The sequence below is a fragment of the Neopelma chrysocephalum genome, unplaced genomic scaffold (genome assembly GCF_003984885.1).
Source record: "Neopelma chrysocephalum unplaced genomic scaffold, ASM398488v2 Primary Assembly neopelma1_24, whole genome shotgun sequence".
Lineage (NCBI taxonomy): Eukaryota > Metazoa > Chordata > Aves > Passeriformes > Pipridae > Neopelma > Neopelma chrysocephalum.
In genome coordinates this window covers 45,522,140-45,539,469 of record NW_020897693.1, presented here as the reverse complement: position 1 = coordinate 45,539,469, position 17,330 = coordinate 45,522,140, and the positions used below count along the sequence as shown (strand labels likewise).

The window sequence follows — 17,330 nt, the reverse complement described above, 5'->3', positions numbered from 1 at the left end:
GATGGTATCAAGACAACTGCCACGTAAAGCTTGCGCCAAACTAAATCAAGCAGAATTTCCTAAGATTGTGCTGGTGGAAAAAATGGCTGTAAAGAAAAAAACTGTACGACCTCAAAGATATGACTGGGTATGCACTGTTAAGTGTTTGGTGTCCTGTATGCATATCTTGGATAATGCTCAAGACCTGCACAAGATTAACAAATTACTCCCCTTATGCCTCTAGTCAGCAGTGCCATGCCAATGATTTCAGCCTGCATCCTCCTAATGCCTTTGGTAGCCTTGTTCTGCATAAACACCTCCCTTTTATTACTGGAAGCCTGAAGGAGGTGCAGGTGATGGGACCTGTGTTTTTTTTCAGTGATGGCTGAAGATGCAGTGGGACAGGTGGTAGTGGCCTGAGAAGAGCCGTAGGCCACTGCCCCTCACTGACTTTGGCAAGAAGTTGCTGAGGTTGTGGCAGCCTGGCTGCAGGAGGTGGTGCTCAGCTGGCAGTGCAAGAGGGCTGGGCAGGTGAGAGCCACGTCTCACTGTGAGAGAAGGCAGGGCTGTGGCCACTGCATCAACCATAAACACTCAGGTTCTCTCCTCATGCTCTGCGGCGCTGGCCAGGCAGAGCTGCCACCCGACAGTGATCCTCAGTCACCTTCCCCTTACCATCAACTCAAGTGACACAGAAGTGTGGGAGCTCAAGGGACAAATGAAACAAAGAAAGGCAGGACCATGTGGACAATAAACAGTTTATTACCAATATGAACACAGATACTGTGATGCACTGACGTACCATTTTTTAATATTGTGATAACTCTGAGACAAAGAACTTGTTGGCTGACAACTAAACATGTCTCTCTTTCTTCTGGTGATGCCTCAATACGTTTCTGTTGGCAAAGGATCTTCATTTACATTGCAGACTACTAGTAAAATTACTTTGAAGTCACCTATCAAAAGCAAATGGTTCACGTGTGTTCTTATCTACTACTAAAAAGAAAGGTAATACATTTAAATAAGCAAATACAAAATACAAAAAAGGCTGACAAATCCAATGTGCAGTGTCAGATGAAATCTAAAAAATCCGAAAATTTAAAATTTAATAATCTTTAGATTAAGACTTTGAAAATGAAGCGAATCCAAGGCAGCAGCAAGCTTCAAAGTGTGCTGAGTCTGCTAATAAAAAGGGTGTATGAACAAAGACAGTGCCGGTGTCCTCTCTCACCATCTTGCATGACCTTGGTATACTTAGAAATGATCCGATCTTCCTAGCATTCTTAGTACCGTCCAAATGCTTTGCAATCATTATGTTGTACTGATTCTACTCAACTCCTGCCGTATGGCTAGAAAACCAAACCAAAAAGTTAGTGCATAATGTTACATCCAGTGTGATGGAAAATGCTAAGTACAGAGGTTGCAGAAAGTACACGCTGGTAGAAGGATGAGTGGAGGGTAAAGGATGAGTAAGGGTAAGCAGTCAGCTGCTGGCTTGCAAACTGCAGTACTACTTTAAGAAGTTGCATCTGTGGTGTATGTGAATGCCTTATTTTGCACTGGAATGAACTAGGGAGGCTCTGAGGGCCAAGCTGCTGGGACGGTAGCATTTGGGCAAGGGCCTCTTCAACTGCAAACTGCCCCGAGCTTTGTGAGCACACAGGTCTAGAGCAAGGGGACAGGGAATGGATTTTAGCTGTTTTACAGTCTCCTCTTTTTCCCTTCTGTGTAATCTAAGGTGGGGAGTACAGTGTGTGGACATGCATCCTTCATATGCCCTAGTGTGGGCTTCAAATAGGAATTTTACTGAGCATTTCAACAGTGGCCCTGAAAAATACTTTCAGTTGTATATTGCAAAGCAATTTATAAAAAAAGTGCTGATACATTTGGTACAGCTGCTGTATTTTTCAATGAATTATAAAAATGCATGGCTATTCGGAAAGCTGTAACCAAATGAAGGTCTAAACTAGCTCTTCAAGCACAGGAAGCCTACAGAAGATTTTTGGGAAGGATTTTCAGTTAGCTGCTTTTGTCCCCTCCTCATCCCAGACCTGAGTGGCCAGCTAGTCACAAGATTTCATGCTTGCTAATTGTGATAAATTGATGTGCCATGGGCTACGGGCAGGCCCTTTCTCACCCTCCCACCTGTGAGAAACACCAGCCAGTGAATTTCTCATAGGTTGGTGGTAAAAATGCTCATCAACAGCATAATAAAGGATGTAAACACAATGTTATGGTCAGAGCTCAGATAAGGTAGATGCTTGTTCTTCAAATGTGTGTATAAATCAGAGCTGCTCAGAGAAGTCTGAAAACACCAGGGAACTCTCTGCAGTTCCTGTCATCTTATCTATGGGAAATTAGTCATAAAGATGAGAAAAATAATAATTTTTCTCTTTCTTACCATCAATTATCTCCTCTTTCACTTTGTGTAACTCTCTTACAACTTCCTCCAATATTTCCTGATGAAACAAAACACAAGTCAGCTGCTCAGAATTTCCTTCTAACTGGTGGAAGAAAATGCAAGTTTAACACGGTTGTGCTTGTCCCCCGCCTCCGCGGCCGATCAGAGCCTGGCACTACTAACAGCTACTTCTGCACTCCCAGGCACGGATGCAGAAGATGCTGGCATATTTATTTGCACATTTCTGTACAGACATATTGATGAAATAGCAGTGAGATTGTGCTCTCTTGCTGCTCACCAGCTAGCCCTTCTCTAAGCACCTAGTTATAGAGGAAATCAGAAGACTGAACAGCTGTTTTGCTTGTACAGCGCATGCATGGGGGAAAATGGGTAGCTCATTGAATCTCTTAAGTGCAAATGGCTTCTTCACTCACCTGTTTCATTCGATCAAAATCTAAGGCATCCATAGCCACATCATTGCTGCTGCTCACTGGTTTCATCCTTGAGAAATGGAAGAAGAGCATTAAAAAACCCAGTTAGTTCCTTGTAACGTGTGCTAAGCTACACGTACCTGATGGTGTGGATGAAATCCACCGCAGAGCAGGAGCACCTGAGTTCCAGTGCTGGACAGGAGACTCCTTATCATGCTGCTCAAGAGCATTTGGCAGCCAGGGAGCAGCACTGCTCCCATATGCACAACCTGACCCTCAAAGATGCTGTGAAATTTCTCCCATTGCAGACATATTGGAGGGAGCACAAAGACTGCACTGAAACGATTTTTTTTTTTTTTGGTGTTGAGAATCTCAATGATTTCAGACCAGAAAACACTGAGGGGATAAAGCCTGTTGAACAGTGTGTTTTATTACAGCATTTGCAATTTGCAAGCTACATGTCTGGCTTTCTCTCACAGTCTGTTTTCTGTACAGCAACCCTGTCTTGGCAACCTAGGCTTTAACTGGGGGCTAAAGTAATAGTAGATTACAGGTTAGAAAAATATAATAGGGAAGATAATAAGCCACTAATCCTTTCCCTGGAAGACCTGACTTAGTCAAGTGTGGTTTCTCGATAGCATTATGTATCACAGTCAGTTTTTATTGACCCAGAAACAAAGCCAGTCTGGCCTTAATGACTGGTACACGTGAGTGTTATTGGTCTTTCAACATGATATTAGTCAGTGGGCTGAACTCTGATGACATCTGATAAAATAAATTAAGGAAGAAGAAGCTGCTTGCCTTTCTCATTTAATCAGTAACTCCAAAACATTTTAAAAACTAACCATGAAACTATACAAAGGCTTCAAATAATTTTGCCATCATCTTTGTGCCCAAAATGGGTGCTGGCAGAGATGCTGCTGCTCCTGAGGGTTGCTTGGTCTTGCAACCCTTTCTTGGGAAACCTTGACATGTGTCCTACCATGACACAGCTAAGCTGGGAGTTAAGACAGATAGAATCGCCATCAAACTGATCAGGAACAGAAAGAGGTCACCACCAAGAGCTTTAGAAACCTGCCCCACTTCCCCCACAGAAATCTTTTCAAGCAAGCACTACTACTACTGAGCACTACTCCAGGCGCTAAATTAGGAAAGCATTTTTTCCCGCTGAACTCCTCCTCTCAGGATGGAATAGCATTATAGAAGACAGCTAGTGAAACATGATGGCTGCTCTCAATAGCCCACATTTCATTCCCATTTGCAAGGAAAAAGAACAGTCTTTCTGCATCTATTTGAAACTCATATTTTCCTAGAACCAACATGTTCCATTGGTTTTAGGAGGGCTGGCGAAACTGTATTTTGCTGTAATAACATGGATGTATCCCTCTGAGTGTTTAGGCAGGGCATGTTACAGCATTTGTAACACAGCAGCAAACATATGCAGATAGTTGCCATTGGCAACTTTCTCTCCAGACTATCAGCACTATCACATACCTAATAACATAAAATTTTACATCTCTTTGCAGTAAATGCTAAACATATCTAAGCCTGCGTTCTACCTCCCTATTCAGCTTATCCATCCATCTCAGTGTCCAGTAACACTGGGTGGCCCTCAACCAGCACTGGAAGCAAGCCTCTCTTTAGCTGTCCAATATCTAACTTTAGTCAATCTCTGTGACTAAAAACATGGGTGCTGATCCTGCAGCTTGGCTCTTCTGACTGAAAGGACTTTTGTTGGCCTTTGAAACCTGCTAGTTTTTGAACCCCTTATGTCTGAAGGCCCTATCTGTTGCTGTGCCTTTTTACAGCTTGATTTTATTGATTTACTACACCAAGCCTTGCTCTCCTTTCTTATGCACCCACTGCAGTTGCATGGGTGGAAGAATAACTTCCCTTATCCCAACTGCAGACTCTTCAGATCACTTCTGCTTTTGCATTTCTATTTCTGCAGAGGTTGGGCAATGAGAGCTTCACCTATTGGCACGGTCATCCTGAAACTGCTGTAAAAAGATGCTCCAAAACCTGCCTTCCACATGGCACAGCACCACCAAGCCCACGTCTCTGATTCACACACACAGATGGTTTAAGCACTTGCTTCACTGTGATTAACTTCTGTGATGCCTGTGCCCACGTGAGCAGGGGGCTCTTTCCATGGAACAAGCCTTTGACACAACACACTCTACCTTCACACTTTGTGCAGCAACAGACAAAGCACATTGTAAATGAATGAGTAAAAGACTTGAGGGAAGACGAACATCAGTGCTGAATGATGGGATTAGCCAAAGGACAAGCCAAGACAGTTAAGAAGCCAGGCTGTTAGCCAGTACCTAGAAGACACGTGGGATTGTGTGGGGCTCTTAGCTTCACAGCTCTTCGCCACTGATGGATTTCTACAGCAATGGAATGAAACGAGACATGAGTTGTGCAGGTGCCACAGGGACAGCATGACCATCCCGACTGCTAGCCAGCCACAGGGACAACCCATGCAGCTCACCTAGAAAGTAATGAAGATACAGGCTTTTCAACAGAATTGCTCCTTTCCCATGGCTTCTTCCCAGAGTCTGAAAAACAAACATGAAAAATTAGTTTATTATGTTGCTCTAACAACAAAAATGTCTTGACGTTGATTGTCTTATACAGCTGCTTTCAATTCAGTTAGGATGAGGGACTTAGAAAAACCAGGAAAGTGGGCTTGCTGAATGAGTGCAGTTGCCTACATTATAGGGAAAGCATTGGCAAAAATCTGCTTAGTGATCCCTTTAATTAGGGACTGGATAGTTAAACAGCACTAAAAAGACACAGTATTCGAACACTAGGAGGAAAAGCATAAATCACTTCTATCAGGAAATACAGGCTACTTGCTGCAAGGCTTATTTTATTCAGTACAAGACTTATTTGTATTTTAAGTTAAAAAGTCTTAGTTTTTTGGCTGCAGAGTTGGTAGAAAATGCGGGTGTATCTAAAAACAGGGCACTGAGACCCCACTATGCAAATCTCCACAGAGAATTTATTTAATGTTGACTACATTTCTAATTCACAGAACTTTCCCAAAAGCTGCACTTACATAACCCTTGTTACTGAAAGTGCTTACTATGGTCCCATTCTCCTCCTAAAATGAAGTGAATTGTTTCAGGGACTTGAGTAACATACAGCATTATATACAAGGATTTGCTCCTCTGTGAGGCCCCGAAAAGGCCTTTAAAAGAATTATGGGCACTCCCAGAAAATCTCTAGATCTTGTTCCTCATTTACATGCACCTTTCTCCTGGCTTCTTGTCCTTCCCTTGCAAAGCACACAAGTCATGGCTTTGTTCCAAAAGGAAGCTGGAATGGTTAAATACTCATTTCCTTGGGAGAGATTTCTTTCAGCATGCATGAAAGCCAAGACTGATGCAAGGATGAATGTGACTGCTTGCAGCTCATCTACTCAGATACAGTTATTTCAATTAATTGCAGGAAAAACATATTTTGGGGGCTCCTTAATTTCATCTAGTAACTCTCAGGATCAGCCTTATTGCAACAAGCTACTAGGCTAAGGAAGCATAGCAGTTTGAGATCCAAACCTCAACTGTATCAATCAAGGCATCTACACTACAAAAAGTAAAATAATAATACAGCTTTTTTCAGTAGATTCTAAATTTAGGTGATTGTGCACCTAAATTCTGAAGATTTAGGTGCACAATGCTGAAGACACAGATCCTCAGCTGCATGACTGGACCCCAATAAATAAACTGGCTGTATTGCAATTTTCTTGGCTGCGAAGATATAAAATAATAATTTCTTGATGAGTACAGTTTTTAAAACAATAACTATTCAGGAATTTTTCTGTTATTTACTGCTGCTGCACTCAGAAGTAGGGCAATGAATCCAGAGCCTAGAGGTGGTGGTGAAGACTAGATTATGAAGACAATTACAACTACAATTAGTAGTTGGACTTAATACCTGACGAATTTTGCTGCTGCTGGGCAGAGCCTCGTGTACTGGTTGAAGGAGAGGTGCTAGCATCATCCTATAAAGAGAAAAACACGACATTACTGAATTTTGGAGATGAAGCACAGTGCTCTTCTACTCTGGAGACCAGCGGTAGCATGTGTGGTACAAAAGCAAGTTTCCTCCAACCATGTCCAACAGGCACTGCTGCCAAGGTACGGGCTCAAGACCATTTAAACTTTGTCTCCCTTTAGAATGGCAAAATACATCCTTTTCATTTTAGCTAATATGGACACCTTTTCAGGATTACACTCAATCGGTCTTATCTCTATATAACAAACCAGGCTGAAACCACTCTAAAGTGCTGTCTGCTGTTGCCTAAATACAAACCATCCATTTCCCAAATTTAGAAGCTCTCTGAGACATGGATACTGAGCCATCTGAAGGAACAGTAGCTCAGATCCCAGCCTTTCAGCCCAGGACAGCCACTGGTATCAGTGAGAGCAGTCCAGGTACTAGCAGAATGTAACTAAATCAATCAGTATTCCTCTTAAGCAGAAGATTAAACACTTATCACAGATATGTACTCTTTTGTTTGGGATTTATGTGTGACATCATAAACAATTCATCCATATGTTTGACATGACAAATTATTTAGCAGCTGTCAAAACATGCTCAGCAAAGCATTACCTATGCATTGTAAAATGGAATTGCACCCAGTCTGATAGAAGATATCCTGACCACAAAATGTACTCAAAAACACCTTTCTAAACAGTTTGGTGCTATTGAAAAGTTTGATTGGGGATATAAACTAATGTAGAGCTTCAAGGAGAGAGAAGAAGGGACGGAAAGACAGCAGAGGCTGAATAGTTAGAAGCCAAATGGTGCCTTTCATCTCCAAGTATATGGTTCAAAACCAGCTTTGGGGCAAGATTAAGAGCAATGGTTGCATAGTGAGTTCAACAGGCAAATTCCATGCTTGAAGCATCCCTTGAGGAACATGCAAAAAATTCTGCATTTCTACCTAAACAGTGCAAACTCCTTATTCCTGCTCTTGCTACAAACCTTTCAGCCTGGGGCGAGACCTACGTTTTCCAAATGGATTTTCTACTGAGCAGCTGTTACTTTGTCTTTGGGGGAACATCTCTATACAGGCAATTGAGGCACACAGCCATGGCAGAAAGCCTTCATGAGGCTACTGGCTAGCAACAGGAATGCTGAATGAGCAGTAGCCCAGAAAAGCACCACATGGGAAGGGACACAGTGCAAATCCTGCCCTCTCTTGAAACAGGAAAGATCTTTCATGCTCTACTAGTTCCACGGGTAAAAAAATGTTTTCATCTGCATGTTGAACTCAAAATTGCTGTATCAAGTTCAGCCTACAGACTGTATCAAATAAAACCTCCGGTATAATTGCTTTTGTGGACAATATACTGACAGAATAGTTAAAATAGAAATGAATCAAAGTTCCCTGAAATTGCTTAAATTCTATCTCATTTTAGTGTAGGTATCATGAACACGTATTTTGACTTTTGAATGGTCTAATAGTTAATACACTGTATACACTGTTTACCCTTCATCCCTCCCAGACGTTCATTGTGCACTCGGGTCTCAAGTGAGCTGATTCTCACTTTGTGTGGAGGTTGGCAAACCAGAGTTACACCCCGTGGTTGATGATCCACTTCAGCTTAGCTGAAGCCTCAAACGTAAAATAAGAAACTTGAACATGATCTCAGGTTGACTTGCCAGGAGGTTCAATGCATCTTCTTACAGGGCAAGAATCTACCACCCCTTACAGCATTCGGATCAGACCACGAGAAAGTGCCTGGTTTGGATTTAGCGTATGAATAAAGCAACAATTCCTGTTTATAAGGTGCTGTTCCCAGGAAAGGTGGAAGCAGTTACATTCAGCTTTTGATTGCATGTGTACATCTATTCCTGGATCACACACAGTGAATGAGCACAGGACTTTGGCTGACAAGGAATTTGCAAGAGCACAATGGTGAGGAGTCTTTCACTTACGTTTTGGCTTTCCTCTTCCTTTTTGTCAGCTGGCTTGTCTGACTGTGACGCTGCTTTCCTCCTTGGCAAAGGAACATGAGAGAGAACACACAGTCAACCCACTAGAAACACATCCATGTGGGAAGACTGATTCAGGCTTTGGTGGGAGTTACTATTTATATCGTTCATCCTAGGGAATGGCTGGATGTGTTTGGTTGTGTAGAACTGGGGTGGAGGTGAGGAATCCAGGCCCCAGTGATACAACTCAGGGAGAAGGGACAATATTATGTGGCAATGTTTAACAGAGGAACACAGGGTGCAGAGCAGAAGGAAATGTGCTGAAGTGGAGGAAGGAAGCACAGCTGGGTATGAAACTGGTTGAGAAAGGAATGGCTTCTCCTCAGGACTCAGGAAGTTGTGTCTCCTGGGTCTTACACCGGAGGAACAACTCAAACCCCTGAAGGGGTTTCTGAGGACCAGCCACCCCCCCTTCGCCCCTCCCAGGTGGCTCAGATGGGTACTGCAGTGATGACACTGTTCTCAGTCAGCTCCAGATATCCAATTTTCCATTTTAGACAATTAGCGGAACTGCAGCTCAAGCCTCCACACGGATTTTGGTTGTGCTGAACTTTACCCTTATTCACCTGTGAACACTACCCTTAGCAGATGTTTTTTAAAACACCAATATGACAGGTTTTTCATTTAGTCTTGCTTCTGAAGAGAGCAATATTCATCTCATATTTAAAAAAATCCCAAGTGGCACTAAGAAAGGTTTCTGAGAAAAGCCACACTGGATACACAACTTGGAGGATTTGATGAAAATTTGACCAAAAAAACCCAAACAGATGAGTATGTTCTGTAGGACACTGTGCTCTGTGGGAATTATTTCCAGATATTCAACTGCATCAATACGTTTATTAGATTGGTAATAATTTTTGTAGTCTTTCCCTAATATTTACCTGATTCTTCTAAGAAAAAAAAATTATAATTATTACAAATCTAAGTGAGAGAAATATTTGCCAGGGTGAGAGACCAGTGTTAGATTTATGTCCTGCAACAAACTTAACTGGGCTGGAAATGACAGTGGTTTGTGAGTTCATTATGCTGTTTGCACTTCAGTCCTGAGGCAAAGGGCTCCTCTCAGGGGGCCCACTAAGTCTAGAGAGTGGTATTTTATAGCACCTGAACTCTCAAAAGCGTTTTCCTCAGTTACTTATGAGCATTAGACATATTCTCTGTTTCTGAGCATGGGGTTTACTGCTCAGAAAAGGCCCCCTGAGATCCCATGCTCATTACTCTGTGATTTCTGTATTGAACATGCTCAGTTTAAAAAAACATTTTTTTTACCTCCTCATAAGAGTAGGTTAGTAAGGCAGGTAAGAACAACCTGAAACACAGTGCCAGGTTCTTCCTTTATGTCATCATGCATAAAAAGGGGTTTGCAGTCAAAAGAAGTCCTGTCAGTATCAGTTTAACATCATGTGCCCAGATTACACCCTTGACTGACACTTGCATATTTCCAATTACTTCCACGGCTTTGTGAAGCAAAATTTAGGGGACAATTCTGTTGCTATCAACTCCCTGGGAAAGTATTTGCAGCTCAGTTATTTTCAGCGTAGAGGTAACAGAGTGCTCACAGCAGTGCGAGTGCTCTTGTTAAGGTATCAGGGAAATTTGACCCTGAATACCTGAAGACACGAGATCCCACTGCCAAAAGCCATACTGGCATACACCTTTGACTAGAACCACAGAAGTGTGTACAATTTCTATATCCAAACATATGAGATGTCCATTCAGCTTGCTTGCTTGAACAGAGCTAGTTGCCCCAGAATCTAGTCACCAAACCTTACTTCGCTTTCAGACAACTGCTTCATATGGAGCAGCCCAAGAACCAGTAAAAAACTATTAAAAGCTGTCAAGTTATTTTAATTCTGAAAAGAAAGAAAATTATCTTTTTTCTGCTTTATACTGCTTGGAACTTTTTGGAGTGTTGTGTATTTATTTAATACTTTTCAAAGGATTACATCTAAAGTCCACATTCAGAATTCCTTCTGAAATGAACAGGACGTGGAGAAAAGTTGGAATCAAATTCTTTGAGCTGGGAACTCTCTTTATACTAGAGAACATTATTTAAAAACTCCATCTCTGCACACTCTACAACTGTACCTACCCCTCATTATTTTATTCATCCTTTTCCTTCACTATTCATAAGTTTAAAAAAATTAGATCTAAAAATAAAGCATCTAACACTAGGAACTTGGGAGTCTGACAGAACAGTCTGATGGAATAAGGGGAAAAGAGAAAAAAAAATTAGAAAAATTGAGTGCTTTTTAACAGCTGGTAGCTTGATACATCACAACTTGCTTTAGTAGAGAATAACTAGGCTAGTCTGTCTGAAACACACTGAGAATTAATAATAGTTTACCTGCCAAGGTCTTTCCTTTTATTGCAACTGTGTTTTTATTTTTGGGCTCAACATCCTGAATGTGTGACATAAAGAATGATTTGTCTAAGTTCCTTTCACAGTTTACTCTTACTGAAAACAGTAACTTTGAAATAGATCTAGTAAAATGGCAAAAACCCAGAGGATGCATTTATCACCATCTTTGAAAGCTACCACACTGCAGGATCTGCTACAGCAGCTACACCCCACCAGGTATCATTGCTGCAACACCTTTCATATTAAAGGCCAGGCAATATGGGCATCCAGCATCAATGCAGGACCTGTCAAACTGCAAAGAAGCACCAAAGTGACCCACTGCTAACCCAAAATGACAGCACTTTGTTCCAGTTTGCTGCAGATCTCATGGGGCTTACTTGAAGTACAAACCTTTTTGCCAGTAATTTATTCATTTCTTCCATTAGTCCTCCTCCGCCTCCTCCACTACTTGTTCGATTGGCATCGCTCTTAGAGACCCCACTGGGGCTGGACCCTCCTGAACCATCTTCTGGCTTAAGACAGAAATCAACACTGGAATTAATGAAAGGTTTCCTTTACCACACCCTTAATGATTAGTTTTCTTAAGTATTAGGAACAGTGATCACAATCACAGCTCGAAACCAGAGATAAAGATGTGTTCTGCCTTGGGAAGAAGACCCACATGAACCCTTACTAAAACAAAGAAAGGTCTGGGCAAACAATGAAAAAACCCACAGTGCTGTTTATTTATGGTTATGTTTATGCATGGTTAAGCAACCCTTACATAAGTGGACACCTATTGACATGAGGCCTCAAAAGTCTCCACTGGTTTTTGTAAGCATAGCGTAGTTCTAACCACTTATAAAAACTGAAAACACTAACAAATAGTACAACGGTGGACTTTGCTGAAGTAATGAAATCCTGGCAATGTCAGAACTTGCAGCCATTTGCTAATTAACATTTTCTGAAGAGTGTAAACTCCAGCAGACAAATCCTGCTCAGCTTTATTTTCACTGCAAGCTCACATTTAAAAGTCCACCCAGTGGCCAGCTGAAGCGTGTTTCACCATGTTTCAAGCTGGATTTGCAGACCATTACACCTAGCTGTGCCAGGCTTTCCTGCAGCAGACAAGAGCCCATTGGGGAATCCCAGTAGCACTTCCTTACCCGTTGAACTCTCCTTAGTTTGGCACCAGCCAGAGCTGCTGCGAGCCCTGACACTGACCCATCTTCAGTGCCAGCCCCTTGGCCGGCGCCGGATGGCAGCGGGGGCGGTGGGGGGGGTGCAGCTCCCATGGGTGGCGGAGGGACTGGGGGGGGTGGCGGAGGTGGGGGCCCCCCAGATGAAGCAGGGATCACAGCAGCACCACTGGGGTGACCAGGTGGAAGTGTTGGGCCTGAAATGCAGAGAATAGGAATTAGATGTGAAGCACTGTCTCCTCCAGCCCACAGACAAGGTCATGTTCCCACCCCCTAGGCCATGACCTGACTGCAGGACGAGTGATCAATTCAAGGAAGCACTATGCATGTGGAAGAATGGGAACGGTGTTTGTATCAATGGTCAGTCAGCTACAGTTGTGTCCTCCTGCAAGACCCTGCCACTGACAAACTAGCCTTCTCCCTCTTCTCCCTGGCCGGGCTAGTGTTCTATTCTGTGTCAAAATCAAAACATGGACAACGCTTCCCAATTCGTAAGTGGCATATTCTTCTGCTTCCCCCATAGCTTTCTACATGGAGATAAAAAACTACATCAGTGAACTTCATGGACTTCAGTTAACATCAGCTTTTCATAAGAATCATGGGTTACAGCGACACATCCTCCTTTCCGTTGAACAGAAGGTGTGTGGCCTCAGCCCGTTTTCCAAAATAACCAGGGGAGACTCCAGCTCCAAGCACCCTGAGGTTCAGCAAAGCTCCTCACTGCAGCAGCAGCCTGTTGGAGGGGCTGATGGTGGTAACTCCGTTGCAGTGTTTTCCCTGTCTGTAACAGGTCAGTTGAACAAATACTCCATCCCAAGGATATTTCCCCACGTACACTCTGTCAGAACTGGCTGCTCCTGGTGCAAAATCACAAGTTCAGTTGCTCAGTAAGTGTTATTTTGAAAGACAGGTGGGTTTTGACTGAGAAGCATTTGGAAACTGTATTTAACATTAACAGCCTGTTTTTCTTCTTATCTGGGTTTTCTTACAATACTGCCTTATTTCTGTGGTTACTTCTGCCATTATTTCACACTCCCAATTCCATTCTTGAAATGAACCATAGCTGCTATTAGAAATACTTTAAACATTTCAAGCCCTCTTTCGTTCATGAACATAATAGCTAGTAATTCATTGTGGGTACAGTTAATTGTAATTGCAAAACTACACCCACCTAATTAGAGGCCAGCCTCAGGCAAAAATTGAACTGAGTCAAAATAATGGACTGATGTGAATCTAAAATTTTATTGAACTAAGTAGATTTCAAGGACTTGTATCAGCTGAAGGACTGAGCCTTCAGTGGTCACAGTAATATTTTTAGCAGAAAGTGAAAGGAAATGTTTTAGTTTTCTTCCTCTTCCAGGCATGTCACCTTAGCATTATATGTGGTTATAAACATGAACAGATCCAAGTCACAAAACATATGCTCTGAATTGCAAATAGGCATTACTTGCAATTGTTCTAACTCCGCAGGCTTTAGGTAGGCACTAGAAATCAAAACCATATGCAAAGTGGCCAGACCCGAGCTCTTGATCTGTCTTCAATGAAAAAGGTTTGCTGGAATAGTTATAGTGACAAGCCCACAACTATAAATGCAGTTTACACCAGGAAGAGAATTAAATAAATTACACAAGCACAGGGGATTCTGGGTAACTTAACCAAAATCCATGTTCTATCTTTTGCTGGTAACAGAAATACCACTTTTAAGAGTAAAAATCACAACCTCTACCAGTATTCCTACACAGACAAGAAGTCTATCACAGACCTGGCCTCCAGCTTCAGAAGAGCCCATCTGCTATGTTTAGACCAGCTGAAAACAGGTTCTATATGAAGCTCTTTGAAGCAATTTGACTCTGCTGAATGACATCTCCATCTGGCCTAATACAGTAAGAATATGCATTGCAACAACTCAGCTATAGGGTCCTGGCTCTGTGATGCTTACTTTTTGCCTGGTCCCTGGACCAGTCCTGAGTGATCTGGATACTTTTCCACCTCAGTTTCAGAAATCACATACAGCAGGAGTAGCTTTGGGTCTCTCAGCCCTTTTTTCTAACTGTTACAGGCAGTGCCAACAGGGCTTTTTAAACAGCTGACAGCTATGGCTTTACACAGGTCACAACTCACTCAGAATCAGTACTTACTCAAGTGGGCAATGGCTGGTGATGTCATGTAAGGAGGGGTCCTCCTGGGCATAGCCACCTCAGACACAGCAGCGTGGGGGGGAGGCAATGGAAGACAGTGTGACATGGGCTGACAACACTGCTGCGGAGGACAAGATGATGGATGGGAGGATGGGGAAGGAGCCTGGCCAGAGGAGGTGAGGGGGCTGGTGATGGTGGGCAGCGGGGAGCAGGGTGCAGCTCCTAGGTGTGGCAAGAAGGACCCATCCACGCTTTTCACCTGGGTCCCAGAGGGGCCTAAAGCAATTTGTTCTTCAGGATGGCCATTCAGGGGTACATTTGCTGAGGTCTCCTGGCCTGCTTTATCTATGGGTCCCTTGACCCTGTCAGGTGGGACTGGAATCACGGGCAGGATGGTGGGACTACGTGGCTGTAGGACGTCACCCCTCTGCAGAGATGGTGCACTTGTGGCAGAGGGAGCAGAAGACCAAGGAGAGCATGAAAGAGAAGAGCCCCTGAGAGGCTGGTAAGAGGCAAAGGGAAAATGGGAAGGATGGAGAGGGGGTGGAGACAGCGAGGTTCGCCTGATGCCTGGCATTACGGTCCTGCCATTTGGGCAGGAGGGAGGGGAGGAACCCGGGGCTGTTGGCAGCTCAGAGGCCGAGTGCCTGTGCAGGAACTGCGGGGGCTCTCTGGCTCTCCACTGGGATATGAAAGGGGATTGACTGCCGGGCTCAGGGACAAAGGGTGCTGAAGAGACAGTGCTGGCATGAGGTAGTGGGGGGAGCACAACACCAGAGGCAGGAGCACCGCAGTTACTGGAGGTGGGAGGAGGAGACTGGGGCTGAGAGAGGGGAGAGGACAGACTTAATTGAAGGGTGGAAACTAAAAGAACAGAAAAGACAAATGAAAAGAATAAGGTGGGTATGCAGCAAGGAATGAAACCAAGGCAAAGTGGAACAGAGAAAAAGGAACCGTGAAGTAAACGCAAACAGAAACTCAAACAAAGCAAAGAGGAGATGGTGCAGGCACCAGCTTGGGGATTTCCAGCCCTCAGCAGAGCTGGAGGGGTGTGTGGAGCAGAACGCTGGCAGCACGGGATGGGCTGCATGCTCTGGTGACAGTGAGGCTCCTCCAAGCCCCACGTGAATCTGAGTCAGGATCACGAGCATCACCTTTGCACCAGGACAGCTGCAAGGGATATGCTGAACACAGAGGTGCTGAACACCTTGTAGCCAGAGAGGGGACGGCCAGCAACCCTTAGGAGCCACGTCCTGCTCCTTGTGTATGCCAAGGCAGGATTTTGGCCAAGTTCTTTATGCAGAATAGCACACTAATCTCTGCTGAAAGAGGAGTCCAACTATTTGTGTCGCTGAAGGTGTGTGTGTATGTCTGAAATGGTTTCAAGTCAAAAACTAAAAAGTTTTAACAGCTGAGGAAAAACATTTCACTTATGTGACCAGATTAACTGAAAAAACTTGCCCAAAACCAAAGCCCAAACATAAGATGGCCATCTTGGCTTCCTTGCTCTGCCTCCTTCAGAGAGGCAAAGCCATATTTTGTAGTTATAAACTATTCCTGTCATCTTTTCTCCAGCTTAGTGCAACTTAATATGCTATAGAGGATTTTCATAAGCTCATTAAATATATATATATTCCATTAAGAAAGTCCACAGAAGACTCCTCACTTCATGATCACAAAATCCCCACTGATGAGCATCTAGAGCTATATTTTCCTCTGTGCTGTAGTTTGCTTTGTGCTGCAGAACAGTGTGGAGTGCCTGAGCACATTCAGCACTTCAACGCCTCTGTGCTGACATCCCCTGGAAACATGGAGTCACTCTAGCAGTGGCTGTGCTATCTGCTCTCCTCATGGGTGTGGAAAAAGCATGTCCAGGCCTCCTTGGTACATCTAAAATGCCACTCAGCTGTATAAGTTTTGCCAAGTGCAAAACCTGCCTAGCATCACCTGAATGTCCCAGACCTGAGCCTCTGCAAAACAACACAACCATGCCCAAAGGCATGTAAGTCTCTAGCTGAAAATGCTTTAAAATCTATTCAAAACTATAACCACTCTTAGTGGTCTAGCTCTTGTATAGCACCCCACAAATCCCACCAACAGCAAGAGGAGACAATTAGGGAGAGATTGTATCTGCTTGATTTGATACGTGCCTGTGGTAGAGGTTCTTCTTTCCAGAGATTCCTGGCGCTGTTGCTGTTGCTCCATCACTTGTCTAAAACAATAATGAAAAAAATTCTTGGTTATTATGTCTTTATAATTTTGAGTACAACCTTTATACCCTGAGAAGCACTCAAGCTGTATGTCTTGGGTGAGACTCTGATCTGGTGAGATGGAGATGGGTCTGATTTCACTTGCCCTGGCTGCAGCAGGGCCATTTCATACATTCGGGAAGCTTAACCAGGACATTGCCCTGCATTCACCAGACACTGCAGGGGTTGGTTGATCCACTTAATAACTCCTCAATAGCTCTGCACAAGGAATAGTCAGTGCCCAAGGCCCAGGAGAACATAGCAACCATGCATGCCATTAACCTGAAGTGCATGAGCACTGCAAGGAAAGAGTAAGTGGCATCTCGCATAAAATCACAGAATCAAAAATTGGGTAAGGTTGGAAGGAAACACTAGAGGCCATCTAGTCCAACCTCCCTACTCAAGCAGGGTCCCCTGGAGGATGTTACTCAGGGATGTGTCCAGATAGCTTCTGAATATCTCCAGGGAAGGAAATATTCAGAATGACACAGTCCCAAGCCTTTTATGGATCAGGAGCCCAAAGCACTTGTAGTTAAAATGAAAACATAACAAAGCTTGATCTGCGTTTTGGTGCTGACTGTTC

General features: G+C 43.5%; 1 protein-coding gene across 6 annotated transcripts in view; it reads right to left on the bottom strand.

Annotated features, from left to right (window-relative positions):
* Positions 1–719: 719 nt before the first annotated feature.
* EVL (Enah/Vasp-like) overlaps positions 720–17,330 on the bottom strand; it is a 126,958-nt gene continuing 110,347 nt past the window's right edge. For 2 of the 6 annotated variants that reach the window (XM_027673961.1, XM_027673960.1), the window contains exons 5-14: positions 16,649–16,710; positions 12,328–12,557; positions 11,573–11,694; positions 8,764–8,824; positions 6,754–6,820; positions 5,306–5,372; positions 5,139–5,201; positions 2,815–2,881; positions 2,381–2,438; positions 722–1,328 (exon numbers count right to left, since the gene is read on the bottom strand). In XM_027673961.1, coding sequence (XP_027529762.1) covers positions 1,291–1,328; positions 2,381–2,438; positions 2,815–2,881; positions 5,139–5,201; positions 5,306–5,372; positions 6,754–6,820; positions 8,764–8,824; positions 11,573–11,694; positions 12,328–12,557; positions 16,649–16,710 — 835 coding nt within the window. In that variant the 3' untranslated portion in view covers positions 722–1,290. Of the gene's footprint in view, positions 1,329–2,380; positions 2,439–2,814; positions 2,882–5,138; positions 5,202–5,305; positions 5,373–6,753; positions 6,821–8,763; positions 8,825–11,572; positions 11,695–12,327; positions 12,558–16,648; positions 16,711–17,330 lie in introns of all 6 variants that reach the window. The other 4 variants (XM_027673959.1, XM_027673963.1, XM_027673962.1 and 1 more) reach the window with 4 other exon arrangements.